At 63.8% G+C, this 25,786-nt stretch overlaps 1 protein-coding gene across 13 annotated transcripts in view; it reads right to left on the reverse strand.

Moving 5' to 3' along the window:
* Positions 1 to 10,879: 10,879 nt before the first annotated feature.
* ARAP1 (ArfGAP with RhoGAP domain, ankyrin repeat and PH domain 1) overlaps positions 10,880 to 25,786 on the reverse strand; it is a 59,099-nt gene continuing 44,192 nt past the window's right edge. For 9 of the 13 annotated variants that reach the window (XM_068930849.1, XM_068930848.1, XM_068930847.1 and 6 more), the window contains 22 exons: positions 25,375 to 25,549; positions 23,057 to 23,191; positions 22,787 to 22,922; positions 22,137 to 22,239; positions 21,837 to 22,032; positions 21,388 to 21,433; positions 21,116 to 21,279; positions 20,651 to 20,863; positions 19,475 to 19,580; positions 19,059 to 19,206; positions 18,543 to 18,626; positions 17,947 to 18,015; positions 17,628 to 17,745; positions 16,562 to 16,675; positions 16,255 to 16,397; positions 15,879 to 15,911; positions 15,290 to 15,372; positions 12,966 to 13,016; positions 12,291 to 12,354; positions 11,968 to 12,123; positions 11,357 to 11,397; positions 10,880 to 11,271 (listed from right to left, as the gene is read on the reverse strand). In XM_068930849.1, coding sequence (XP_068786950.1) covers positions 11,380 to 11,397; positions 11,968 to 12,123; positions 12,291 to 12,354; positions 12,966 to 13,016; positions 15,290 to 15,372; positions 15,879 to 15,911; positions 16,255 to 16,397; positions 16,562 to 16,675; positions 17,628 to 17,745; positions 17,947 to 18,015; positions 18,543 to 18,626; positions 19,059 to 19,206; positions 19,475 to 19,580; positions 20,651 to 20,863; positions 21,116 to 21,279; positions 21,388 to 21,433; positions 21,837 to 22,032; positions 22,137 to 22,239; positions 22,787 to 22,922; positions 23,057 to 23,191; positions 25,375 to 25,549 — 2,355 coding nt within the window. In that variant the 3' untranslated portion in view covers positions 10,880 to 11,271; positions 11,357 to 11,379. The remainder of the gene's footprint in view (positions 11,272 to 11,356; positions 11,398 to 11,967; positions 12,124 to 12,290; positions 12,355 to 12,965; positions 13,017 to 15,289; positions 15,373 to 15,878; positions 15,912 to 16,254; positions 16,398 to 16,561; positions 16,676 to 17,627; positions 17,746 to 17,946; positions 18,016 to 18,542; positions 18,627 to 19,058; positions 19,207 to 19,474; positions 19,581 to 20,650; positions 20,864 to 21,115; positions 21,280 to 21,387; positions 21,434 to 21,836; positions 22,033 to 22,136; positions 22,240 to 22,786; positions 22,923 to 23,056; positions 23,192 to 25,374; positions 25,550 to 25,786) is intronic. The other 4 variants (XM_068930856.1, XM_068930853.1, XM_068930851.1 and 1 more) reach the window with 1 other exon arrangement.

Consider the following 25,786-nt stretch of genomic DNA (forward strand, 5'->3'; position numbering starts at 1 on the left):
AGCGATGCAGAGAATCAGCTGGCAGTTGAATAAGCCGGGGCCGTGCACAGGGCCGCGGCGTCTGCTCCCGGGAGCCCCCGGCCGCCCCGTCCCGCGGCAGCTCTGGCTGCAGCCACCGGACCGGGGGCACCACCATGTCCCCTGTCCGCACGGCGGGGACGGGGATCCCCTGTGCTAGGTGCTGTACGGAGGCACCCGGGGGACTAAGTCAGACTTAATCCTGACTAAGTCAGGAATAAGACCCCCATCTTGATTTTTTGGCCATCTGCAGCTGCGAATAGCTGGATCAGCCCTTGGCTGCAGCAGAGTCTGGCAAATGTCCCCGGCCTCCCGCGCTGAGCATCCCTCCGCGCTGCAAATGTCCAGGAAAACAGCAACCGCCAAGGGCAACCCCGCGGGGAGGCCAGTCGCTACCACACCTCCCTCCAGCCCCAAGGGATGGTGCGAGGCTCAGCAGGATGCTTTGCAAAACCGGACGATGCAAAGTTCGGTAGGTTGCGCTGCAAAGCTGAAGGACGATGCAAAGCTCAGTAGGACGCACTGCAAAACTGAAAGACAATGTGAGGCTCAGCGGGCTGCTTTGCAAAGGCAGGAGAACTCACCTTGGCCAAAAACAAGACAACCAACCTTTTTTCCTCTTTTTTTTTTTTTCTGTTCCTGCTTGGAAAAATCGCCAGGTGTCATCAAGGCAAAGATTTACATGAGAAATGTCAGGCAGCTCCCCGGTCTCGTTAGAGGACCGGCTCTCGTTAAGCCTGCAGCAGTAGGTGCTTTTGAGCCGTGGCCCGTGAGCGGGGAGAGCAGGGGTCAGACCTGGCCAGGCTGCGCGGCTGTACACAACACCAGCGCGTTGCCTTGGCGACAACCTCGCGCCTCGCCGGTGGTCCCTGGCTCATTGCAGCAGCGAAAACGAGGATCGAGGCTCTTCGTGACGGCCGGGGGGGGCTGGTGCTCGACGGCCGCTCGCCTCTGCCAAGTTTCCCGTCCGCCTGTGCCGCCCTCCCGGGGCCGGCACATTTTCATGGCTTTTTTTCTCTTTCCAAAGTGGGCATTTTTGCAGGAAAAGTTGTGACACGGCTGAAAGCCTTCAGCTGGCCAGAAGAAATTGTGTGGCTGTTCAGCGCCTCTCCAAAAAGCCTCTGCACGGTGCTGCTGGGAGGGAGCGGGAAACAGGGGCAGGGGAGAGGGTCTCGGGGGATTTTGGGTGAAGAAGAAGTATTTTCTCTGGTTGAGCCCCTCCGTTGCAGATGCGCGTGATGCAGCAGTAGCTGCCCCATGCCCTGAGCTCGCTACACCCCGCCGGCCGGGCTGCGGATGAGCGAGGGACCCGCGGCCCGAAAAGGACCTGGGAGCATCCCTCTCCGGAGCATCTCTCCCCCTGAGAACAGGCTCTGCCCCAAAAATCCCTGCAGGTGGGAGAAGTAGGGGGGAGCGGGGCATCTCCGGGGGAAAAGCAGAGGAGGAAACGGGGGATGCTGGTGGGTCCGGACATGGGGGGGGAATTTGGTGTGCTGGCGGACGATGCTCCATCGCCGTCTTCCGCTTTTGCCAGGCTCCGGGGGACGGCAGCGATGGGGGGGCTGAGGGCTTGCAGCGGAGGTTACCCCCCACCCCGACCCCTGCACCGCACGTCACCCCCTGGCTCCCCGCCGGGGGCCGGCGCCGAACGCGCGCCGGGCTGCAAAGCGGTGCCGCAGCAGCGGGTGCCAGAGGGCGGCGGAGGCCGGCGGCCGGGGCGGCTGCCGGGGCAGGCGGCGCGCGGGCTGGTACCCGGCTCCGGCAGCCATGGCAACCGCTCGGCGGGATGCTGCGCGGGAGAAAGCGCCAAGCTAAAGGGACTCTGCTCAAAGCGCCTCTCTTGTGATGAAGTCCCCCAGGTTTTTTTTTTTTTTTAGGTTTTCTTCTCTCTTTTTTTTTTTCTTTCTTTTTTCTTTTATATTTAATTCAAGGTCTGAAAAACGCTGTGTGGTGCCGACTCTGTGTTAAAAGAAGCAGGGAGGGTGCTTGCAGACGGCGACGAGTCTGCAAGCGGTGGCGTGAGCTTGGTGTGCGTGTGCAGGAGCTGTCGCACACCTACGGCCTGATCTGTCCGGGCCTGCCAGCACGTGTGTGTGTTTGTGTGCGCACATCTGTGCACGTGTAAGGCTGGGGCCGTAGGGGCTTGCACGTGCCTTCTGCAGCCGCGCTCCCCTACTCGACGGGTGAGTGCATTGGCAGTTCGTGCGCCCATGCACAGGTCTGTGCCCGCGGCTGTGACCCCAGGGGCCGCCCCCTCTGCAACGGCTCAAGGGGCAAGCGGGATTTCGGAGCCGCAAACGCGAGGACCTGCTGCAGCCCTGCATGGGGTAGCTGCCGCCGCGGCCGCTCCTCCGCGCTCTGCCTTCCTCCACCGTCCTGCTTGGGCTGCCGGCCCCGTCCTCCAGCACCCCGGGCAGCCCAGGGCCCTGGTTAGCCAGGAAATTCTGTGAAACCTGATGATCTGCATCGTGCACGTGACCCTTGGGATCCCAGCCAGACTCGCTCCGTGGGCATCTCGTCCTAGTTCTGCCCAGCCCTGACCGCTCACCGCTGAGGTCCCTGGCTGTCCCTTGGGAGAGCAGAGGGAATTTCCTGCCCCCTCGCTGTCAGCCCGGTCCGGGGGGTCAGGATGCTCTGGCCCAGGCGCTGCCTTTGCTCCCGGTCCATGTGGCCCCCGCGGGGCCGGAGCCCTCCTGCAACCCAGCACTTCTGCGCTGCCCGACTCGCTGCCCGTCACCCCTACACCTCTTTGCTTGACGGCCTTGGAAGCTCGGCACAGTGCTCCCAAAGCGGCTCTGTGCTTTCTCCATCAACAGCCAAATCCCCCAGGCAGCCGCGCCGTCGAGAGCGAGCCACGGAAAGGGCCGGAGCGGGGACGCGTGGCAGCGCGGAGGCGACAAGCCAAGCGGCGCAGATTGAAAGCTCTGTTATTTTTAAATAAACACGTATTGGCGTTGCCTTAATGGAGAAAGACAAGTCGAGCTCCTCCTCCCGGAGAGCGCGACGGAGGCGGGTGGAAAACAGCCGCGGAGCCCGTCGCCTGCACGGCTGCAGCCGCCGGGGCCGAGCGGCTCGGCGCGACCACCCGTTTCATCCCGCGGAGCCACCGCGCGCAGGGCTGCCCGCAGCCTCCGGCCGGGCTCGCGTCCCCTCCGCCCGGCCCCGCTTGCCGGCCGCCGCTCCCAGCGGGACGGCTCGGCCGCCTTGCTCCCAGCCCGGCCCAGGATGGACCTCTTTGCAGCCCTGCAGGCGACCTGCTGCCCGGGCCGGCGGCCGCCGTTCCCGGACCTCTCAGCATCCTCATCCCCGGCCCCGGGGCTGGTCCTCCGCTCCCCTCTGCCCCCACGCCGTCCGAGCAGGCGTCCCCCTGCCCGCGCCGGCGTTTCCCCAGGCAGCAGCCTGCCGCCGCGCTGCCTCGCTCGACGTTTATGTAGTTCTTCAGATTTCCTTTACTTTCCATATCAAGGCAGGCACAGCACGTAGGCGGCTGATGGAGAGGGAGGGAGGAGCGGGCGGGAAGGGGGTTGGGGAGCGCGCGGACGGATAACAGGCCTCACACCGCGGGGTCGTGCTCTTCCCCTTCTCTTCTTCATATCCTTAAAAGCTTCCGAGCGGCTTTTATTCCCCGCTCCCCGCCGCCAGCGCCCGCTCCCGCCAGCCCCGCGGGAGCAAACGGAGGCGAGTTCCCGCGCTGGAGCGGGAGGGCGCTGCGGGCATCGCTGCCCGCTGCAAGCCCTGGCGAGGGGCTCTTCCCTTCCCGCCTGCCCTCCGCGTCCCTCCGGCTGCAGCTCCGGCAGAAACCGCTGCCGGCGGGTGGAAAAAGGGAGGCTGTGACGGTGCCCGCGGCCCAGCCCGTTTTACAGATGGGTGAGCCGAGCCCGGAGGCGGCGATCCCCCGTCCTCCGGCCCTTTGCCCCGCAGCGGTCGGCCACGTCGAACTGGCCCCGGGGGAGGAAGGTGGGCAGCCCTGTGCCCACCAGAGCCGAGGATAGAAAACTGGCGATGGGGAAAAAGTGAGAGGGAAGGGGAAAAAAAAAAAAAGAAGAGAGAGAGCGAGCGAGCAAGAGCGTAAGAAAAAAGCCTGTGACAGTTTAATGGGGCTGCTGATGAAATAATGACTGTTTTAAAGTCTGCTGGAGTGTGGCGGTGCCTCTGTTAAACCGAGGAGCTGATAATCTGCTGAGTTCATTACCCCGCTGGGGAGAAAACCAGCCGCTCGGCGGGACGTGAGGTCCCGGGGCCGGCACGGCGGAGCAGGACGGCCCCGTGCGGGTGCCCCTGGGCGGCTGCAGCATCCCACGACCGGGCCGGCGCTCGCAGGGCTGCCCGGCACCCGCCGCCTGGCGGCGCCCAGCTCCTCCCCGGGGCAGAGGCTGCAGCCTGGCCTTGGTGCCGCGGCCGAAGGCAGCGGATGCAGGGTCTCGCTCCGCGGGTGCAAGAGGCAGCAGCTTTTGTCTGGCTGCGTTTGCACGAAGCCACCTCCGTCCCCCCCCCAACACCTCGGGAGACCTGAGCAGCCGGGCGATGAGGCATTTACCTACCCCACGTGCTCAGCGCCCAAAATTACCGATGTAACAGGGCGAGGGGCCGCCGAGGGGAATCAGCACGGCCCGCGGCCGAGGAGAGGCGAGAAATCACCCTCGGGGGAACGCACGTGCTCAAACACCGGCGATGTAAGAAATTTATTAACAAGTTGTTTGTAAATGACTCTGCAATTAATCACTTGTCTGTGCAAGGTATCACATGGTGCTCGCCTCCACAGCTCTATATATAGAGAGGAGGTGTAGGTAGGATCCATCCCTCCCCTCCTCAGAGACAGGCTCTTGGCTAGGTTTCCTCTCGTCACAGGTCCAAATCTGAGCAAGTGCCAGCTCGGTTCAACGCAGGGCTGCTGCAGCAGAAGGTGCAAAATGTCCCATCCCATTCGTATCAGCCCCGGACCGCCTGCCTCGGCTGTGCTCCCACTCCCCATCAGGGAGCTCCAGCTTTGTGGCTGAGGAGCTGAGCACGGACAGCTCGTTGCAGAAGGTGCCTGTCACAGCCAGGTGACAGCACCGGCTGGGTGCCCAAGTGTAGCAGGGCGTTTGGCACACCGCGGAGCTGCTGGGGAGCACAGCAGCGAGAGGGCTCAGGGCAGGGAGGCAAGGGACGGTGGGGGCTCAGGTGGTGCCTGTGTCCCCTTGTTGTGGGACCTCCGGGTGTGCAGGCGTCAAGCACGCATGCAAGCTCCAAGCGCACGCTGCAGGCATCAAGCATGTGCTGCAGACACCGGGCACCCGTGCAGACTCCAAGCACACGTGCACACACTGAATGCACATGCAGACTCCAAAGGCACGTGCAGGCCCCGCGCCCGCAAATACCACACATATATGCATGTGTGCATGCGTGCATGCAGACTCCAAGCGCACAGGCATGCAGACACCGAGCGCACACGCAAACATTGGGTGCACGTTGCAGACAAGTACTTGTGCAGGCTCTGAGCACACATGCAGCCGCTGAGCACACCCCGCAGGTGTTGAGCGCAACGTGCGGACACCAAGAGCACACAAACATTGAACACACATGCAGACACTGAGTGCACGCTGCAGACACAGCGCATGGGCAGACACCAAGAATATGTGCAGCCATTGCACACACACACTGGCTCCGAGCATGCATGCAGTCTCCATCCTCGGAGATATCCAAAAGCCCTCTGGTCATGGTCCTGGGCAGCCTGCTCATGCTGAACCTGACTAAGCAGGGTGTTGGATGAGATGATCTCCAGAGGGCCCTTCCAAACTCAGCCATTCTGTGAATCCACAGATGTGGCACAGCTTCAGCATGAGCAGTGCCCAGGACCCAGGGCTGGCACTCCTCAGGCTGAGAGGGAGATGGCTGGTGAGGAGACGACAGGTCCGTGAACTGTGGGCAGCCTGGAGAGGGTGGGAAAGGACAGGCTGATGATCATCAGCACAAAACCAGGGAGGGCATCAAATGAAGCTGGCAAGCAGCGCGTCCAGGAGGGTGGCTGACATGTGAAACCTCTTGCACCGGGCATGGCGGCACTCACGTTTCACACAGGCTCAAAACACGATTAGGCAAACGCATCAGAGGAAAAAATCTTCAGCAGTTGCTCTGCATCCCATCAGAGCCATCCCTCGCACCCCTCCTGCAGAATCACGTTTTCATAGGTCTTGAGGTTACATGGGAGCTGCTCTGCTCCTCATGCAGTTTCACTGCATGGCGCAAGCCACAGGAGATGTCTCCTGGTCATTTCTGCACTGATGCCCACAGTCTGTGGGACTGCAAACCCAGATCTTCAAGAAAGAAATCCAGGGGCATCAGGAATGGTCAGTTTGCAAGGGCCTGACCCGTGTCCCTGTCTGGCCTTCTGGGGTCCTGAGCAGCCTGCACCATTAGCCCATCCTGCTCCGGACTCATCTCTCATGTCTGCACCTTCACATGAGGCATCACCCTTCATATCCTGCACGGCACAACAGAAGCTTGCAGGGCTCGCATTGCCCACCTGCTCTGGATGTCTGAGGACAATAAGGGAAGAGATGCAAGCCCAGATGATGAGTTCAGATGTGGATGTCCACATGTAGGGCCAGTGTAGGGAAGTTCAAACCTAGATGCCAAGAACAGCCATGAATGTGGAAGCCTAGCAAATTTGGGGGCAAAGAAGAGCCTGGTTGGGTCCTGGAGCAGGGCAGGCGGTGAGTGGATGGCTGTCCTGACGATGAACGGATGGGAAGTGGTTGGACAGATGGACAAGTGTGTTACTGGAGGGACAGGCAGACCTCTTGATGGATGAGTGGATGGATGGATAAATGGATGGAAGGATGGATAGATGATAGATGAAGGAATGGAAGGATGGATGGATGTGTGAATGAATGAGTGGATGGATGGATGTGTGCATGAATGGGGGGATGGATGGACCAGGACAGAGCAGACCAACAACAGTCTGTTAAGGCTCAGGCTCGGGGTATGGGTGTCAGAGCTGGCACCGGTGGGTGGGTGTGATGGGAGGACATTGCTCTGAACTGCAGGTCACCCACCACCTCGACTGGACACATGGCCTTGGCCACATGCTTCCCTGCCTACAGAGCTGCCTGGAGGGCCCTGGGACCCGGGCAGCCCTGTGGTACCACCTGGCAAAGCAGAAAGTGAGAGGTCACGGAGTGAGGGGTCCCCTCCAGGACGCCTGGGTCCTCTCACCCACGTGGCAGCAACACTCCAGCGAGGGGGAGCCCAGCACTGCAGCCAGTGGGGGTGGGTCTGGGTGCCGGTGACGCCGAGGTTCATCACAGGATGGGGCCCTCAGGCTGGGTCTCGAGGCCAGGGCCACAGTGGTGAGCCAGGTCCCCAGTCGGCAGACCTGCAGCTCTCTGCAGGCTTTTCCAGGCTGATTGGCAGTGCGCTCCCACGCGTGAGTCACTGTGCAACCCGCTGGCGGGAGGTTCAGCTGTGGGGAGCGCCTCCGCCCGCCAGCAGAAACGATGCTCCCAACACCCATTCGACAAGACCTTCACCCAAACCCATGCGTCCTTGGGGACCTGGTCGAGGACTCGTGCAAGGAGCTGTACGTGTACATGGAGGTGCATGTGAGTGTGGAGCTGTACGTGAGCGTGGAGCTGCACATGTGCATGGAGCTGTGCACATACACAGAACTCTGTGTGCTGGGAGCTGTACCTGAGCACGGAGCTGTACATGTGCGTGGAGCCATATGTGTGCATGGGAGTTGTACATGTGCGTGGAGCGGCGCATGAGCGTGGAGCCATACATGTGGATGGACCTGTACAAGTGCGTGGAGCTGTACATGTTTGTGGAGCTGTACATGTGCATGGAGCCATACATGTGCATGCAGCCATACTTGTGTGTGGAGCTCTACGTGCGCATGGATGCATGGAACTGTATGTATTTGTGGAGCTGTATGTGTGTGGAGCTGTACGTGTGTGTGGAGTTGTATGTGTGTGTGGAGCTCTACGTGTGCATGGATGATGCATGGAACTGTATGTGTTCATGGAACTGTATGTGTGCATGGAACTGTATGTGTGCATGGACCTGTACATGTGCATGGAGCTGTGCATGTGTGTGCAGCTGTACTTTTGTGGAGGTGTCCATATACATAGAGCTCTGTGCGCATGGGGCTGCATGTGTGCATGGAGCTGAATGTGTGTGTGGAGCTGTACGTGAGCATGGACAAGGAAGGCCAAGGCCCATTTAGAATTAAATCTGGCAAGGGATGGCAAGGACAACAAGAAGGGCTTCTTCAAATACATCAAGAGCAAAAGGAAGACTAGGGAAAACGTGGGCCCGCTGCTGAATGGGACGGGTGCCCTGGTGACAAAGGATACAGAGAAGGCAGAGCTGCTGAATGCCTTATTTGCTTCAGTCTTTACTGCTAAGGCCAGCCCTCAGGAATCCCTGACCCTGGGAACCAGGGAGAAAGTCTGGAGAAAGGAAGGCTCTCCCTTGGTTGAGGAGGATTGAGTTAGAGATCGTTTGGGCAAACCTGACATCCACAGATCCATGGGCCCCGATGGGATGCACCCACGAGTGCTGAGGGAGCTGGCGGATGTTATTGCTAGGCCATTCTCCATCATTTTGGAAAGGTCCTGGAGATCAGGAGAGGTGCCTGAGGACTGGAAGAAAGCCAATATCACGCCAGTCTTCCAAAAGGGCAAGAAGGAGGAGCCAGGGAACTACAGGCCACTCAGCCTCCCCTCCATCCCTGGAAAGCTGATGGAACAGCTCATCCTGGAGGTCATCTGTAAGCATGTGGAGGACAAGAAGGTGATCAGGAGTAATGAGCATGGATTCAGCAAAGGGAAATCATGCTTGACCAATCTGATAGCAGAGCTCAGAGGGTTGTGATCGGTAGAACAGTCTACTTGGAGGCCAATAGGTAGTGGTGTCCTCCAGGGGTCAGTACTGGGTCCAGTCTTGTTCAACATACTCATCAGTGACCTGGAGGAAGGCACAGAGGGCGTCCTCTGCACAAGTTTGCTGATGATCCCAAACTGGGAGGAGTGGCTGATCCCCCAGAGGGCTGTGCTGCCATTCAGAGGGACATGGACAGGCTGGAGAGCTGGGTGGAGAGGAACCTCCTGAAGTTCAGCAAAGGCAAGTGCAGGGTCCTGCACCTAGCGAGAACTAACCCCAGGCAGCAGGACAGGCTGGGGGTTGACCTACTGGAAAGCAGCTGTGCGGGGAAGGATCTGGGAGTGCTAGTGGACAACAAGGTGACCATGAGGCAGCAATGCGCCCTTGTGGCCAAGAAGACCAGTGGTCTCCTGGGGTGCATTAGGCAGAGTGTTGCCAGCAGGTGGAGGGAGGTGATCCTGCCCCTCTCCTCAGCCCTGGGGAGGCCTCCCCTGGAGTACTGGGTCCCGTTCTGGGCTCCCCAGTACAAGAGAGACATGGCCCTACTGGAGAGAGTGCAGCAAAGGGCTACACAGATGATGAAGGGCCTGGAGCATCTCTGCTCTGAGGAAAGGCTGAGGGATCTGGGCCTGTTCAGCCTGGAGAAGAGAAGACTGAGGGGGGATGTGATCAATGTGTAGAAGTATGTGAAGGGAGGGTGTTGAGAGGATGGGGCCAGACTCTTCTCCGTGGTGCCCAGCGATAGGATGAGAGGCAACAGGCAGAAACTGAAACACAGGAAGGTCCATCTGAACAGGAGGAAAAACTTCTTTGGTGTGAGAGTGATGGAGCCCTGCACTAGGCTGCCCAGGTCGGTTGTGGCGTCTCTTTCCTTGGAGATATTCAAAAAACCTGCCTGGACGCGATGCTGTGCAATGTGCTGTAGGTGGCCCTGGTGGAGCAGGGGGGCTGGACTAGATGATCTCCAGAGGTGCCTTCCAACCTCAACCATCCTGTGATTCTATGATTTTGTGGTGCTCTACGTATGTGTGGAGCTGTATGTGTGTGTGGAGCTGCTGTACATGTGCGTGGAGCCATGCAGGCACAGAGGACACCCGGTCTCTGCCTCGCTGTCTCACTGCCCCGCTGCAGGATGAGGGCAGAAAGCCTCACGTTGCCCCTGTAGCCATTTTGCCCAGAAGTCCTTGGAGCAGGCTCTGGCTGGCGGGGTGCTCACACGTGTCCTAGCGCAGCACGTCCCTGCTCCACTCCGGCCACACCACCCCAGACCAGGACCGCCAGAGCCCACAGCCGGGAGGCGAAATGTAGGGGAGCGGGCGTCGCGGCAGACACCAACCCGGCCATGGCCGCCTGTCCGAGGTGATGCCCCACTGAGACCCAGCCCCGGACACCCCGGCCTGGGTGCAGTTAGGAGCGTTTTGGCCCTATGCACTCACACATGCATGCACATGTGTCCTTGTACATGTGTACACGAGAGTATGCACTGACACAGGCATTCGTGTACCTGTGTACAGACATATGCACCCACACATGCATGCACGCACATGCTTGCACACGTGTTCTTGTACAGGTGTACACACATATGCACTCACACACTTGCACACGTGTTCTTCTACATGTGCACACAGACGCATGCACACATGTGCTTGCACACACATGCATGCGCGTGCATGCTTGCACACGTGTTCTTGTACAGGTGTACACCCACATATGCACTCACACGCTTGCACACATGTTCTTCTACACGTGCACACAGACGCATGCACACGTGCTTGCACACACACGCATGCGCGTGCATGCTTGCACACGTGTTCTTGTACAGGTGTACATCCACATATGCACTCACACGCTTGCACACATGTTCTTCTACATGTGCACACAAACGCATGGCGGGGCGGCGGGTTCCCAGGGCAGCGGCGCAGCTGCTCTGCGGTCCCCAGGCCGGGGACCCCCCCCCGCCCCCAAAGCTGCCAGCAAACACTTGGACACCTCCACCCCGTTTTCCCCAAAAACGTTTAATATACACAAGAGTGGGCGTCGGGAAGCGGGGCCCGTCCCGCCGCCCGGCCGCGGGCCCTGGCAGCTGCGTGCACCCCGCTCCCAGCGCACCGAGGGCGAGCGGTTGGGATTGGGGCAGGCAGGGAGGAAGGAGGGGAGGACGAGCCCTGGGGCATCCCCCTCCCCAGCTGCCCCCGCCGCCTGCCCGGCTGGGTCTCGGAGCGGGAGCCAGCGGCGGGGTGGCTTTGCCGCCGTCCCCGTCCCCGCCGGCTCCTTTTTCCCGCGGGTCGCGCTGGCTGCAGCCGGCGTGGAGGGAGACGAAGCAGTCACGGGGTCCTGGCAAGCGGGGTGCTCTCCCCCCCCGGCCCACCGCCTCCGCCGGCAGCACATCTGGGGGTGCAAGGGGAGAGCGGCGGGTCAGCGAAGCCGGGGGAGAGCCGGCTGCCGCCTCCGGCCCCGCTCCGCCGGCACCTACCTGACAGGCGTCAGGCCTCCAGCTCAGACGTTTCGGAGGAGCTAGGAGAGAGCAGAAAGGCCCCGGTTAGCGCCCAGCGTCCTCCACGAGCATCACGCCGGGGCGAGGCGCGGGAGGGCAGGAGGGGACGCGGCCGCTCGGCGACGTGGCCCCGTGCAGAGGCTCAGCCGTCACAGCGGGGAGGACAAGGGTCCCTCGGATGCGCCCCGAGGAGCAGCCGGCTCCCGTCAGGTCTACAACAGCAACAAGGACCCACGGATGAGCCGGTTCACGCGCTCCTCACCCAGACCGCCGGCTGCACCCTGGGGCCGCGGCGCGCCAGTGAGTCTCTGAGATTTCCATGGCTGCATGCAGCAGGTAGGAAATTCCCAGCCGGCACGAGCCGGGCACGCAAGGCGGCAGCTGCCTTGCGATCAAGACGGCGTTTCAGAGCAAGGAGCCCGTCGCAGCGGGCAGCGCGAGCCGCGCCGCACCGCACCGCACCGCCCCGGCCGGCCCCACCGGGCCGCGGGAAGCGACGGCCGCCGGCAACGGAGGGAGCCCGGACCTGCCCGAAGCAGGCAAGCATCGGGGTGCCCCCGTGCGTGGAAACCCCGCCGGGCGGCACTCACGGTGAGCGGGTCGGTGGCGAAAGCGGCCACGCTGCTCCTCATGTCGCTCTCATTGCCGCGCAGCGGGATGAGGGAGACGTTGCCCAACCTGGAGTCCGGCTGCGGCCGCGACGCCCGCACCTTGCAGCTCTCCGAGGGCCACACGGCGCCGCCGTTCTGGGCACAGAGCCGGCCGAAACGGTGAAGGACGCGCAGCGCTCGCCGGCGGATGGAGGAGTTGGGGGGGGGCAGCAAGACGGGGACCTCGAAGCCCTGCCGCCTGAATCGGGGCTTTCGGGTCCCCAGCCTGCGGGCGACGGTCCGAGCCGCCGGGTGGCCCCTACCTGCGCGTGGAGGAAGGTGGCGAACCACTCCCGCAGATCCGCCTGGGTGTCGCAGCACAGGTACCTGCGGCAACAGCAGCCCCCCCTTAGCGCGCCCGCCGCTGCCCCGCTCCCCCCCTTCTTCCCCGGCTCCTGCGGCACGGACCCCCCCTTCGCCCGGCGCCGGCAGGCACCGACTCGCCTCCAACTGCACGCACGGCCGCGGCGCCGGGAGAGAGGCACCGGGGCCGGAGCGCTGCTCCAGATCATGCCTATTTTTAGCCCGGGTGCTAGGAAGCTTTCGGGCTGGGGGAGCGAGTGGGTGTTGCCAGGATTAACGGCAATACAGCGGTGCGCGGGTGACAGATTACTGACACGCTCATTAGCGAGCGGATGACATGCAGCGTCTGCTGATGCAAACCTCCTACAGGCGCCCCCGGAGCGGAGGCAGGCGGAGGCGCAGACAGACGGAGGGATGGGAGCTCGGGGCAGCCCGGATCCACGCGCCTGGTGTGCGGCGGGGGACAGAGCGTGGCCCCCCCCACCCCCGGCCCCTTCAGCCAGGCCAGGGCACCGAGCAGTGGGCTGCTCCAAGAAGAGCAAGGCCAGGAGGCTGGCGAGCATCCCCTGCGGGACTGGGGCACCCGCAGCCCGGCCGGGGTGCGTTCAGCACCGCCGTGTCCTCCCCCGCCTTACCATTGCTGTTTCTCGTGCTTCTCATTTTCGTAGAAGACCGTAAAACCCCAGCTGGAAGGAGAGAGGTGAGAAGATGAAGACCAGTCTCGCAGACCTCCTCTGGCCTTAGCTCCAAGGGCTCTGGGTTAATAAGTATCCCAGCAACCACCCACGTCCCTGCAAGCCACCTGCATCCTTGCAAACCACCCGCATCCCTGCGATGCTCCTGCATCCCTGCCAGCCACCCACATCCCTGTGATCCTCCTACATCCCTGCAAGCCAGCCGCGTCCCCGCAAACCACCTGCATCCCTCAGACCTCCCTGCATGCCTGAGATCCTCCTGCATCTCTATGAGCCACCAGCATCCCTGTAATCCTCCTGCATCCCTGAGATCTCCCTGTATGCCCGAGATCCTCCTGCATCTCTGCACGGCACCTGCATCCTTGTGATCCACCTGCATCCCTGAAAGCCACCAGCATCCTTGTGATCCACCTGCATCCCCACAAACCACCTGCATCCAAGAGATCCTCCTGCATCCCTGAGATCCACCTGCATCCCTGTCATCCACCTGCATCCCTGCAAGCCACCCACATCCCTGCGATCCTCTTGCATTCCCGCAAACCACTTGCATCCCTGAGATCCACCTGCATCGCAGCAAACTACCCACATCCCAGTAATCTACCTGCATCACATATCCATCTCTATCCCTGTGATCCTTCTGCATCCCTGCAAACCACCTGTATCCCTGAGATCCACAATATTCCTGTGAGCCACCTGCATCCCTGCAACCCACTTACATCCCTGTCCTCCACCTGCATCCCTGTCATCCACCTGCATCCCTCTAATCCACCAGCATCCCTGTGATCTACCCACAACCCTGAGATCCACCTGCATCTCAGTAAACTACCTGCATCCCTACAAGCCACCTGCATCCCTGCAAGACACCCACATCCCTGTGATCCACCCGCACCCCTGAAAACCACCCACATTCCTGTAACCCCCCTGCATCCCTGCGAGCCACCCGCATCCCCGTGCAGCAGGGCACACAGGACAGCTTCTGTCAGGGCTTCCCCTGGGCTCTTTGCTTTCAGAGCGACCAGCTGGCCCCGCAGCCTTGGCTGAGAACCTGCCTCATCCCCAGGGATGACAGCAATGGAGGGGAGGCATTTGATCATCATCTGCCAAATGTCTTTGTGGAGCATTTGACGCCCGTGCTTTGGGAAGTTCACCTATCACTGAAACGCAGCCATAGCCAGCGCGTGCATCGGGGATCGAACAGCCTGATGCAACACTACCTAGTGATTCAGGGCCAGTAAAGCCACAGGCAATAGCTCTGGTTCCTTCCCATTTTGCACCCGTTGGCAATCCAACGGGGCCCTCGCAGACAGTGGGCGCCTGCCAAGCGCGGCAGTGCTGCCCTCCCTGCGCCAGCGCTGCCAAGCAGGCACGCAGAGCTCGTGCGGGTTCCCCGTCCCTGCTGCAGCCCTGCACTCAGCAGTGACCTGGTGCCCCTCCAAGGACAACGCGCCACGAGCCCTTCCGGCTGTAACCTCGCATTTCAGCTGTGCTCGGGCACGAGAGTCACCGGCAGGTCTGTACGCCGGCAGGCACTGCTGGATTTGCTTGCCTATGGGCAGCAGCGCCTGCTGCACATGCTCAAGCACACACAGGCACGCACACACAACCGTGCACGCATTCACATGCATGCACACGTACGCTCCTGAATGCACACGCTCACAGGCGTGCACACACCCACATGCACGCACACGCTTGCATGCACACGTTTGGCTCCCCCACAACATGTTGTAGCTGTTAAGCAAATGTTTTTGAAGCCTCCCTGCAAGCCTTTGCTGCGCATCAGGCTCGCACGCATGCACACACAAACACGCACGCGCTCGCAGGTAGGTGCACGCATGCTTGCATGCACACGCACACTCTTGCATGCACGCACACACACACACTCGCATGCATGCGTGGGCACACGTCCAGGCACGCATACACACACACGCACACACACACTCGTGTGCACGCCCTCCCACGCTGTTCCCCCACCCGCCGCAGCTCCTGGCAGGCGCTCGGGCAAGGCCAGTCACGCAGGACCCTGCGGGGGGCAGCCCCAGCGCACAGCCGCGCTGGCCGGCCCCGGCGGTGCGCACAGCCGCGCCGCCCCGATGCGCTGGCTGCAGCCCCGGCGCGCTGCAAGGCTGCTCTGACATCTGCTGGCAAGAGGCAAGGCCAGCAGCAGCCGTGTCGCAGCCGCCGGACCGTCCCCGTCCCCGTCCCCACAGCGGGCCCAGGTCGCCTGGTGCAGCCCGCTCCCGCCGGAGCCCCGAGTGCCTGCTCACCATGTCGGCGGGCGAAGCTTCTTCTTGATGCCCAGGTAGACCTTCAGGTTCCTGATGGGCCATTCCTTCTCTGGCTTGTGGCTCTGGGGAGAGACAGGGTGCCGGCAAGGCGTTGGGGGGCTGCGGAGCCGCCGGTGACATCCCCCCGGCAGAGCGAGGTCCTGCCAAGAGCAGAGCTGGCCCCAAACGTCGCGTGCAGTGGAGAAAATGCGGGGAGCCGCGCAGCAGCAGGATGTGCACCGACACACTGCACCAAACGGAGCCGTTTACGGAAAGCGGGGATCTAAGCAAAGCAGGACGTCCCGGGCAAAGGCAGGCCCAGCTCCAGCTCCAGCCGGCTCCCTTTGCCAGGTCGCGCTGCGCGCCGGGGGCCGGGGAGCAGGTTCAGGCTCGAGCCTCGGGCGGCGGGGGGGGGTCCCTTGCACCCGCAGCCGGTGCAGCCGGCTCTGCCCCGCTCTGCAGCGCACCCAGCCGCGTGCAGCCAGGCCAGCGGCTTTCGGGACTGGATTCGGGATCGACCCCCGGGGCAGATTTGTAAATGCAGAGGGCGACGGGAGCCCTTGGGCACCCATCCGGCTCTGCTACTTACGCTCTCCAACGGGGGGGTCCGTTGCTTCAGGCTCTGTTTAACGGAGGACGGGGTTAAAACCGGGCACCGCAGCGAGGAGAGGGGACCGTCTCTGCCCGGCCCTCGCTCCACAGGGACAGGGACGGAGGCAGCGGTGCCGCCGGCTGTGGGGCGAGACCACGAGCCCAGCGGGACCAGAGGAGCCAGCAGAGATGTCCCAGCACGGCCAGGACGCCTGGGTCCTCCTCCTAACTCCTTGCACTAACTCAGAGCAGGCTCCTGACTCGCTGCGGGCAAGACCCCGGTCTGCGGGAATACAAGCGCTTCCCGGGGTGGCTCGGATCGCTGCCTGCGTAATGCAACGCGGGACGGGAGCGGCGCGCGGCGGGCAGCTCACCCGCACTTCCTTGTAGAGCCGCAGGCAGCTGTGGTTGAGGATGAAGTAGCGGTCGTGGAAGCCCGTGCTCACGCCGAGCCCCAGCAGGTTCCTCTCCTCCCGAAACTTCATCATGCCGTGCTTGCAGTCACCCACTCTGCTGGCTGGGAGGCAACAGGGAAGGGGGAACAGGTCAGAGCAGCTCCGGCCCCGAGACGGCTTGTACGCACATCCCGGGGGGGACCGGGGGCATCCAGCCCGCAGGGCCTGCCCGGGACCCAGCATCGCCCCTGCGCCCCGGCTCCCAGCCCTCTGGCCGCTTCCTCACCGAGGTAGAGCAGCATGTTCTCCATGGACATCTGCTTCTTCACCACCAGGTAGCTCTCCGTCCCCAGGCTGTGCAAAATGGGCAGGACTTTTTCCGAGTAGTGCAAGGGCCGCTCTGTGCCGGGAGGGAGGGAGGAAGGGGTCAACATCGCCCCCGGGGCTGGCGCCAGGCAGGGGCTCAGCCATGGGACAACACCAGGGCTGCCCTGCACCATCCGCCAGGTTTTAACCGTTTCACGGCGCTGCCGCTGCTAATTGTCCCCTAGGGAGGTGGCTCCCGGCCCACGGCATGCGGCAGCGGGGACTCTCAGACCCTGGGAGGGGCCTGAGGAACAATTGCAAACATATTTGGCCATGTTGTACGCAAATATGTAACTTGCACTTGTACTCGCAAAATATGCACGTAGGTATTCTCCTGCGGACACATTTCCACGGCAGCAAAGGGCGAGTAAAGAATTTCATAACAAAAGAATTTCATGAAAGTAAATACACGGCTGTTCCTTCTTAGGCTAATTTTAGACCTTGCAGAGATTTCTTTTAAGGGCTGGGTGGTCGTCAGCTTTGCCGCGGCCGAGCGCAGCCTCTGTGCGGTCTCGTCCGGAGCTCTGCCCCGGCTGGCGGCAGCTCCCGGGCGGTGACGGGCCACGGCCGAGCGCACAGCCCGGGAGCGAAGGGGAGACGCCGACACCACCCCTGCCACGGGGGAGGCAAAGGGTGGGGAGGCAGCGCCGAGGCTGCATTGGATTTTTTTGCTTTTGGCAAGGACTAAAACGTCTCATGTTTCTTCCAAGGAAGAGGCCGGGGCTTTCGGTGCCCCTGCGTGACTGCCGGCCAGGCTGCTCCGCCAGGCCCTGCAAGCCGGGCTGGGGGCAGAGGGCTAATCCTGCTCTCGTTTGCTCCTGCCTACAGACACCGCATCCCCAGGGCTGCTGCTGCTGGTGGCAGGAGCATCCAGACATCCAAGCCAAGCATTTAAATCCCTAAAGATGCAGGCAGATGCCTCCCACGCCGCGGGAGCCTGCCCGGCGAGCCCTCCCGTCCCCGTCCGCATCGCTTCCCGCGCCCACCTGCCTCCTCCCTCTCGTTCACTTCGAAGCAGCTCCAATAGTCCTTCTCCTTCATGACGATTTTCCTTCGGTCCAGGATCTCAAAGGTCAGCTCTTCAGCTGTCATCGTCGCCGGGATCTGCAGGGGGGGCGGAGGGGACCGGCTGCATCACGCTGGCACCTTCCTGCACCAGCCTGGCTGAGCGGAGCAGCACCCCGCTCCTTCTGCGGCCGTGCCGGCTCCCAGGGGCTCCGGCATCCTCTCCGAGAGCCCCGGGGGCCAAGCAGCCGCTCGCCAGCCCCGTGCCTGGTGCCATGGGTCCCCGTCCCCTCCGCGCACCTTGACGTGCTGCTCTGCCTCCGTCTTCTTCTCCTCCAGGTACACGGTGCAGATGAAGTCCCCGGCTTGCTGGAAGGGGACGGCAGGGCGCTTCAACCTGCAGCTCTCCACGCCCAAGCTAACCCCGGCCGCGCAGCCCCACGTGCACACGCGCCCCGTTCGCCAGCTCCCACCGGCCTTTCCCGCGGCAGAGCCCCCCGCCGCTGCCCACACCCCTTGCACCAAACCAGCCCCCTTCGCCGGGCAACACCGGCAGCTTGCCCAGGCTTTCGGGGGAGCACACTGTCGCTCAGCACCCTCAGCTGAGAGACACGAGAGGGGTCGCAGGGACCTTCCCGCATGCAGCCCGGGGTCCCAGCACCCTGGCCACCCGCCCGGCACGGACACGCTCTTCCTGGGGCGTCGCCAGCAGCTCTGGGGTTGGGGGAGCAGATGAGCTTCCCCAAGGCTGCAAGAGGATGGGAACGGAGCGGAGAAGGGATTTGCACGTCGGAGAGCGCAGGTGTGCCACGAGGGGCAGGCGATGCGCCGGAGACCCTGCAGATGATCACGTGGAAGAGGATGCCACGGGAAGGACCTCCGCGCCGGGGACCCACCTGCGTCCCGCTGGACGCCGCCTCCCGCATCTTCATGATGGCTGTGATCTCATCCTGCTGCTTTTTCATCTCTTGGTCATTGACCTGCCAAGAGAGTGATCAAGGCTGGGAGATAAATCCCTGCTTGCATCCCAGACTTGGGACCACAAGCGGCGACGAGAAGACTCCTAAATTTCATTGCAGAAGCAGAGGCTGGTCCCCACGGCGCTTCTGCCCACCAGCCTCCAGGCTCAGGATCTCTCCAGAGTTTGCCAGACAACGTCCCCCACCCCGCACTTGTCTCCGAAGAGACTGCTGCAGAAGGAGTGCATCCAGTTTCTTCCTCTCGTGGCCTCCTCCTGAGCCCAGGCTGTCCCCTGGAAAATCACCCTCCTCACAGCGAGCCAGGAGCTGGTGTGAATATTCATGTTGCCCTGGTTCAGAGCTGGCCAGGTGCCGTCAGAGCCAGGCCTCCTACAGCATCCCTCTAGGGAGCTGACAGCATGTAGCAGGGCTGGGGGAAGGCAGCCAACCTACGTTAAAGATCTTCACGTAGTGGTTGATGAGGTCCTCCACCACGCGGCCCGCCTTGTAGTCCTTCCCATCCGTCTGGAAGAGAGTGGGCCCGAAGACGATGGCCAGGTTGTGCGTGTTCATCTGGTTGTCTCCGGAGAAGCGCTGGACCCTACGGGGACCCAAACGGGACCCTGTCATGGTTCGGAGCCCGCTCCTGCCCCAGGATCCCCCTCCAGCCTCGCCAATGGGTTCCTCCCCGGGCCGGGATGATGCTCAGCTTTGGGGCCCCCCCAGCCGACCCAAAAACCCCATCCTTCCCTTGCTTGGTGCAGACACAGTGGGAAGGGGGCTTTCCTTTCCCCTCTCAGCCTGCCCAGGACCCCCGGCACCCACGAGGGCAGGGGGACCCCAGCACCGGCCGTTGCTGCCCTCCTCACCGGAAGAGGTGGTTGATGAGCGCCTTCAGCGTGGCCCTGTTCACCGCGGGCAGGATGCTCAGGAGCCGCCGGTACTCGCTGATCCTCGCCTCCTCCTCCTCCAGCGCTAAGGCGGGCAGTCAGCACAAGAAGGCAGCGGGACCCGTCGATGGAGACCCGCACCCCCACCGTCCCCTCTCCCGCAGGAGGTCCCTGGTATCCACCTGCCCCCCGCGGGGTGTCGCTCCGCACCCGCCGGCACGTCGCCCTCCCTGCCCTCGGCTCGGCACCCAGCTTGGGGCAGCTCTGGCTTGCTGCAGATGGGGCCACCTCTAGCCAGCCCCGGGAAACACGTGGGTACCAGATGTGGCTTCTCCACATCCTGGAGGGGCTCAGCGGCCCCAGGACGCCCAGGCAGGCTTTGCTCAAAGGCAGAGGACGGTTGCAAAGAGCTGTGCAAGGGGGCAAGGGGAGGATGATGGAGCAAAGGGGGGATGATGGGGCAAGGGGAGGATGATGGGGCAAGGGGGGGATGATGGAGCAAAGGGGAGGATGATGGAGTAAGGGCAGGATGATGGAGTAAGGGGAGAATGATGGAGTAAGGGGGGATGATGGAGCAAAGGGGGGGCTGATGGAGCAAAGGGGGGGCTGATGGAGCAAGGGGAGGATGATGGAGCAAGGGGAGATGATGGAGTAAGGGGGAATGATGGATCAAAGGGGGATGATGGAGCAAAGGGGAGGATGATGGAGCAAGGGGGGATGATGGAGCAAAGGGGAGGATGATGGAGTAAGGGGGGATGATGGAGCAAAGGGGAGGATGATGGAGTAAGGGAGGATGGTGGATCAAGGGGGGATGATGGAGCAAAGGGGAGGATGATGGAGTAAGGGGGGATGATGGAGTAAGGGGGGATGATGGAGCAAAGGGGAGGATGATGGAATAAGGGGGGATGGTGGATCAAGGGGGGATGGTGGAGCAAAGGGGAGGATGATGGAGTAAGGGGGGATGATGGAGCAAAGGGGAGGATGATGGAGTAAGGGGGGATGATGGAGCAAGGGGAGGATGATGGGACAAGGGGAGGCAAAGTGACTTTCCCAAGGCCGTGCAGCCAGGCATCGGCAAAGCCAGGGAGCAGCAGGCCCCCCCATCTCCCCCAGCCTCGCCGGGCTCCCCCAGCCCAGCCAGCCTGGCCACCTCACCCGTGGCCCGCAGCCAGTCCTGGCTCCAGCGCTTGGTGAAGAGCCCGTCGCCGAGGTCGCGGAAGAAGCGCTTGAGGGTGTTGGAGACATCGTCCACCTGGTGCTCGCCCTCCTTGAGGCGGACGCTGCGGGCGTCCTTGCGCAGCATCTCCAGGAGGCCGGTGGTCTTGGAGTTCTGCCCGCTCTTGCGGTAGATGCCCTCGGAGGTCAGGCCTGGGGGGTGGCCGGCGGCGGTGAGCCCCGCGTCACCGGCCCTGCAGGTCCTCCTGCGACCACCGCCAGCTCCTGCCGGCGCGCAGCGCTGGATCCAAACCCCCTTCCCAACCCTGAAATCCTGGGGAGCTCGGACCAGCTTGCAGCGGGCTCTCAAGGAGCGAGAGGGACGCGCGTCACGAGTGAGCCAGGTCTCAGCGCCGTCCGGCCGACGGCGCCCAGGCTCGCGGCGGGGAGGAGGCGCGCGCGTACCGCACTGCGTGATGTAGTCGATGCACCGGTCCACCAGGAGCGGCACGTCCGCCTCGGTGAGCTGCTGCTCCGACAAGGTGTCGCCGGCGCTGCCCGCTGCCTTCTGGATGGCCTGGACCCAGCCCAGGAAGTCCAGCTTCCGCTCGCCCTGGATGTACAGCGTCCTGCGGGCAACTGCGGGTGCTCAGCCGGGGCAGGGGAAGCGGGGGTTGATGTTTTGGGGAGGGGGGGCTGATTCCCACCCCTCCTCTCCAACCCGGCTGTGCCTTCACCTCCGTCTCTCCACCAGGACCAGCACCTCGTTGTCTCCTTGGATGGCTGCGGAGGGAAAGCGGAGCCGCCGTCAGCCCCGGCTGGCACGGTGGCCACCTTCGTCCCACCGCACGGACCCTCCTCGACAGCGTGCTGGCCCCAGCCGAGGTGGGCAGGAGCGGTGACTTCCCCAGGACGGGGAAGATGATGGTCAGGAGGAAGAGCTGGGGATGGCCCAACAGTGGTGGGGGAAGGGCTGGCTGCACCGCACCCCCCGACGGAGGCACCCCAAGCACCCAGGACGCCGGAGCAGCATCTACTGAAGGCACCTCGCTGGTTGCCACCAGCCCGGACGAAGCCCCGAGTGACCTGGCTTGGTCTCCTCATGGACCATGCGTGGAGCAGGAGCTGCATCCAAGACCTCCTGAGGTCCCTCCCAACCCGACTGACGCCCGGGCGCAGCACGTACACAGCTCCTGCAGCTTGCGCAGCTGGAGCGGCTCCTCGCGGTCGCCTTCCCCGAAGCAGACATGGAGCGTGGAGCCGGCCAGGGCGAACCAGCCCTCCTGGGCCCGCTCCAGGTTGAGGCCACCCTTGTAGTGCAGCCGGCCGATCCTCTCGAAGTCGTGGCTCAGCAGCTCCTCCGCGTGGGGCGGGACGAAGCACTGCGGCCGGGGCAGACGAGGGACCCCGTCGGCGCCCCGTCGGCAGCGGGGAACCGGCTTCCCCGCCACCCCCGGCCGGGGTCAACGGCTCCGGGGACCTCTACCTTGGCCAAGGACTTCAGCCATTCCCGGACGGCCTCGGGGCTGTCCAGCCCGAAAAGGTAGAGCCTCTCCGACTCGACGTAAACCTCAAACGTGCTCTCGATGCTGCAGAGGGAGGAGGGAAGAGGAACATGCAGGGGTGGTGGGGACGCCGGCGCATCCTCAGCGGGTGCACCTGAGAGTGAGGTGCACCCAACAGCAAGGTGCATCCAAAAGCAAGGTGCACCCGAGAGTGAGGTGCACCTGAGAGTGAGGTGCACCCAACACCGAGGTGCATCCAAAAGCAAGGTGCACCCGAGAGCGAGGTGCACCCGAGAGCAAGGTGCATCCAAAAGCAAGGTGCACCCGAGAGCGAGGTGCATCCCAAAGCAAGGTGCACCCAAGAGCAAGGTGCACCCAAGAGTGAGGTGCACCTGAGAACAAGGTGCATCCAACAGTGAGGTGGACCCGAGAGCCAAGGTGCACCCAAAAGCAAGGTGCACCCGAGAGCGAGGTGCACCCAAGAGCGAGGTGCACCCGAGGGAGATGGTCCCTCCGCCAGCAACCAGCCACCCTGCGCCCGACCCACTCCGGCGGCACGGCCGAGGCTTCGGCGAGGAACCGCACCGTCACCCCGCAGCCCGGCGCGCCGGGCGGGCAGGCGCAGCCTTACCCGTGGGCGCGCGGTGGGTTGTGCACCAGGCACACAATCTCCTCCGCCTTGATCTCGCCGTTGGGCACGGCGTTGCGGTCGCTCTCGTAGTAGCTGAAGACGCCGTCGTGCAGCGTGCACCAGCGGCGGCTGAACTCTGCGCGGCACAAGCAGGCGGCTCGGCTCCAGCCCCGCGGCGGAGCAGGGGGGGGATGCCGGTGCCGTGTCCCCCCCCACCCCCAGCGCCGGCAGCCTCCGCAGCATCCCTCGGCCCCGCGGGCGCCCGCTCACCTTCCAGACCCTTGCGCTCGCCGACGGGCTTGGCCATGGAGGGCGTCTTGTAGAGGAAGCCGTGGTGGGCGACGGAGGGCAGCAGCGCCGAGTAGTGCTTCTCCCCGCCGCTGCCCACCTCCAGGCGCGGCGTCTCTGCCAACGGGGGCCGGCCGCCCGTCAAGGCTGGGGGGACCTCAGCGCGGCCACCCCCCCCCCGGCACCCCGCAAACGCTGCCTACCGCCCTCGGCTCGGTGGCCCCCCCCAAAACCCAGCCGCCCCCGCTGCCGGCGCTTCGCTGAGCCGGCAGAAACGGGAGCCAGAAGAAAGCAGCTGGGTTGGGACCGCACCCAGCTCCAACCCCCCCCACCACCACCACTGCTGGACAGATGTTCTCCCCAAGGGGCAATCAGCGGGGGCCAAAACGCAGCCGGCGGGCGGCCCCCCCCGGCAGCGCTCTGCCCCCGCGCAGCCAGCAGGGAACCAGGCTCAGCACCCCTACAGGAACGGTCCCCCCCCTCCCTGGCCGCAGCAGCACGGATGCCTCCGGGGAGGGAGCCGAGCGGAGAGCAGGGTTTGGGAGCGCCCAGAGCAGGTCAGCATCGCCCCATGCTGTGCCTCAGTTTCCCCACCGGGGAAGCATCCAGCGCCGGCCGGAAAAGGGGCTCGGGTTTCTGCCGGGCGGCCGCGCCGCAGCTCCTTCCCTCCACCTCTTCCACGCGGACATCTCCAAAACTGCAGGGCCGGAGCCCTCCTGGGCTGCCGCCGGCCCTCGGCGCTGCCTGCCCGGGCTACAGCGCCCGGCCTCGCCAAAACGCCTGGCGCTTTCCAAGGGCGAACCAACCCCATCGAGGAAAAGCACGAGCCTGGTGGGAGGTGCACTGCAAGCATCCTCCGGCAGCCGCAGCGGCGCGGGCAGGGAGGGAGGTCTGCAACGCCCCAGGGCCGGCACCGCAGAGCCGTGACCCGGAGCAGGGCCGGGCAGCCATCCCCGCCAGCGCCCTTGGCCCACGGCCCATGCTCCGCCAGCACGACGCGCCCCGCTCCGCGTCCCTCCTGGGCATCCCAAGGGATTCCCCAGCAGAGCCAGGAAAAACAAAACTGCCGGGAGGCAGGCGAGGAGCAGCCCCAACCCGAGACCCCCCCGCCCCAGCATCCGCCGCCAAGTCCTTGGCTGCAGCCCGGTCTGCAAACATGCTGCGAAGCAGCTGGGCCGGCGGGACGGCTGGAGGGAGGAGCAGGAGGAAGGACGGCTCCGGGCTCAGCAATGCACCGGGCTCCAGGATTCCTGCGGTTTTGCCCTGGTATTTTGGTTTGGGGGCTAGATCGCAGCTGAGTGCTGGGGGGGGATAAAAAGCTGCTCTGTCCTGAAACCTGATGCAGGCCGGCAGGGAGCTTCGCAACGCGGCGCCTCCCATTGCACGGCACCTCCCACTGCACAGTGCTGCCCATAGCACAGTGCTGCCCATAGCACAGTGCTGCCCATAGCACAGTGCTGCCTGTTGCACGGCACCTCCCGCTGCACAGTGCTGCCCATAGCACAGTGCTGCCCATAGCACGGTGCTGCCCATAGCACAGTGCTGCCTGTTGCACGGCACCTCCCGCTGCACAGTGCTGCCCATAGCACAGTGCTGCCCATAGCACGGTGCTGCCCATAGCATGGTGCTGCCCATTGCACGGCACTTCCTGCTGCACAGTGCCTCCCGTTGCACAGCACCGCCCATTGCATGGTGCTGCCCGTTGCACGGCACTCCCCGTTGCATGGCACCTCCCGTTGCACAGTGCCTTCCGTTGCACAGCACTGCCCATTGCACGGCACCTCCCATTGCATGGCACCTCCCACTGCACAGCACTGCCCATTGCATGGCACCTCCTGTTGCATGGCGCTGCCCATTGCATGCCACCTCCCATTGCCCGGCGCCTCCTGTTGCGTGGCACCTCCCGTTGCACAGTGCCACCCTGTGCATTGCCTGGGACCTCCCATTGCACAGCACCTCCCATTGCCCGGGACCTCCCATTGCACGGCACCTCCCATTGCACGGCGCTGCCCATTGCACGGCACCTCCCGTTGCACAGCACCCCCCATTGCATGGGACCTCCCATTGCATGGGACCTCCCATTGCATGGCACCTCCTATTGCCCGGCACCACCCGTTGCACAGAGCTGCCCATTGCACAGCGCTGCCCATTGCCCGGCGCCACCCGTTGCGCAGTGCCACCCTGCGCATTGCACAGCACCCGGCGACGCGCCAAACCGGAGGAGCAGCCGCGGTGCCGGCAGGAAAGCGCCCGGACGTGGCGGGCAGCACAGGGCTGGGCACGCAGGCGGCCTGCCTTACCTGAGGTTCTGTTGTGGAGCAGGAACTCCATCTGGAGGCGCTGGCCGCTGCGCTCGGCCAGGGCGAGGGGCGTGGGGCACGCCGGGTCGCCCGTGGCGCAGCTCACCGCCGCCCCGCAGAACAGCAGCGCCTGCGTCTCGGCCAGGTCCGCCGTGGTCACGGCCGCGCACAGCGCCTGCGGCGGGGCGGCCGGCGCGCCGGGTGAGGCCGAAGGCTGCGCGAGCCGCGGCCCCGCGGGCAGCCCGGCCAGGCCGGACGAAGCAGCAAGGGGCGGCCGCGCTGCGGCACGGCACGGCACGGCGGAGAGGCGGCCAGCGACCCGGGCCGGCCAGCACAAAAGGAGGCTTGAACAGGGGGAGAGCGAGTTTGGAGCTGGCTCGGCGCTCGATCCCTCCCTCAAGGAGCCGGGGAT

Source organism: Struthio camelus, chromosome 1, assembly GCF_040807025.1.
Source record: "Struthio camelus isolate bStrCam1 chromosome 1, bStrCam1.hap1, whole genome shotgun sequence".
In the NCBI taxonomy this organism is placed as follows: Eukaryota; Metazoa; Chordata; class Aves; order Struthioniformes; family Struthionidae; genus Struthio; species Struthio camelus.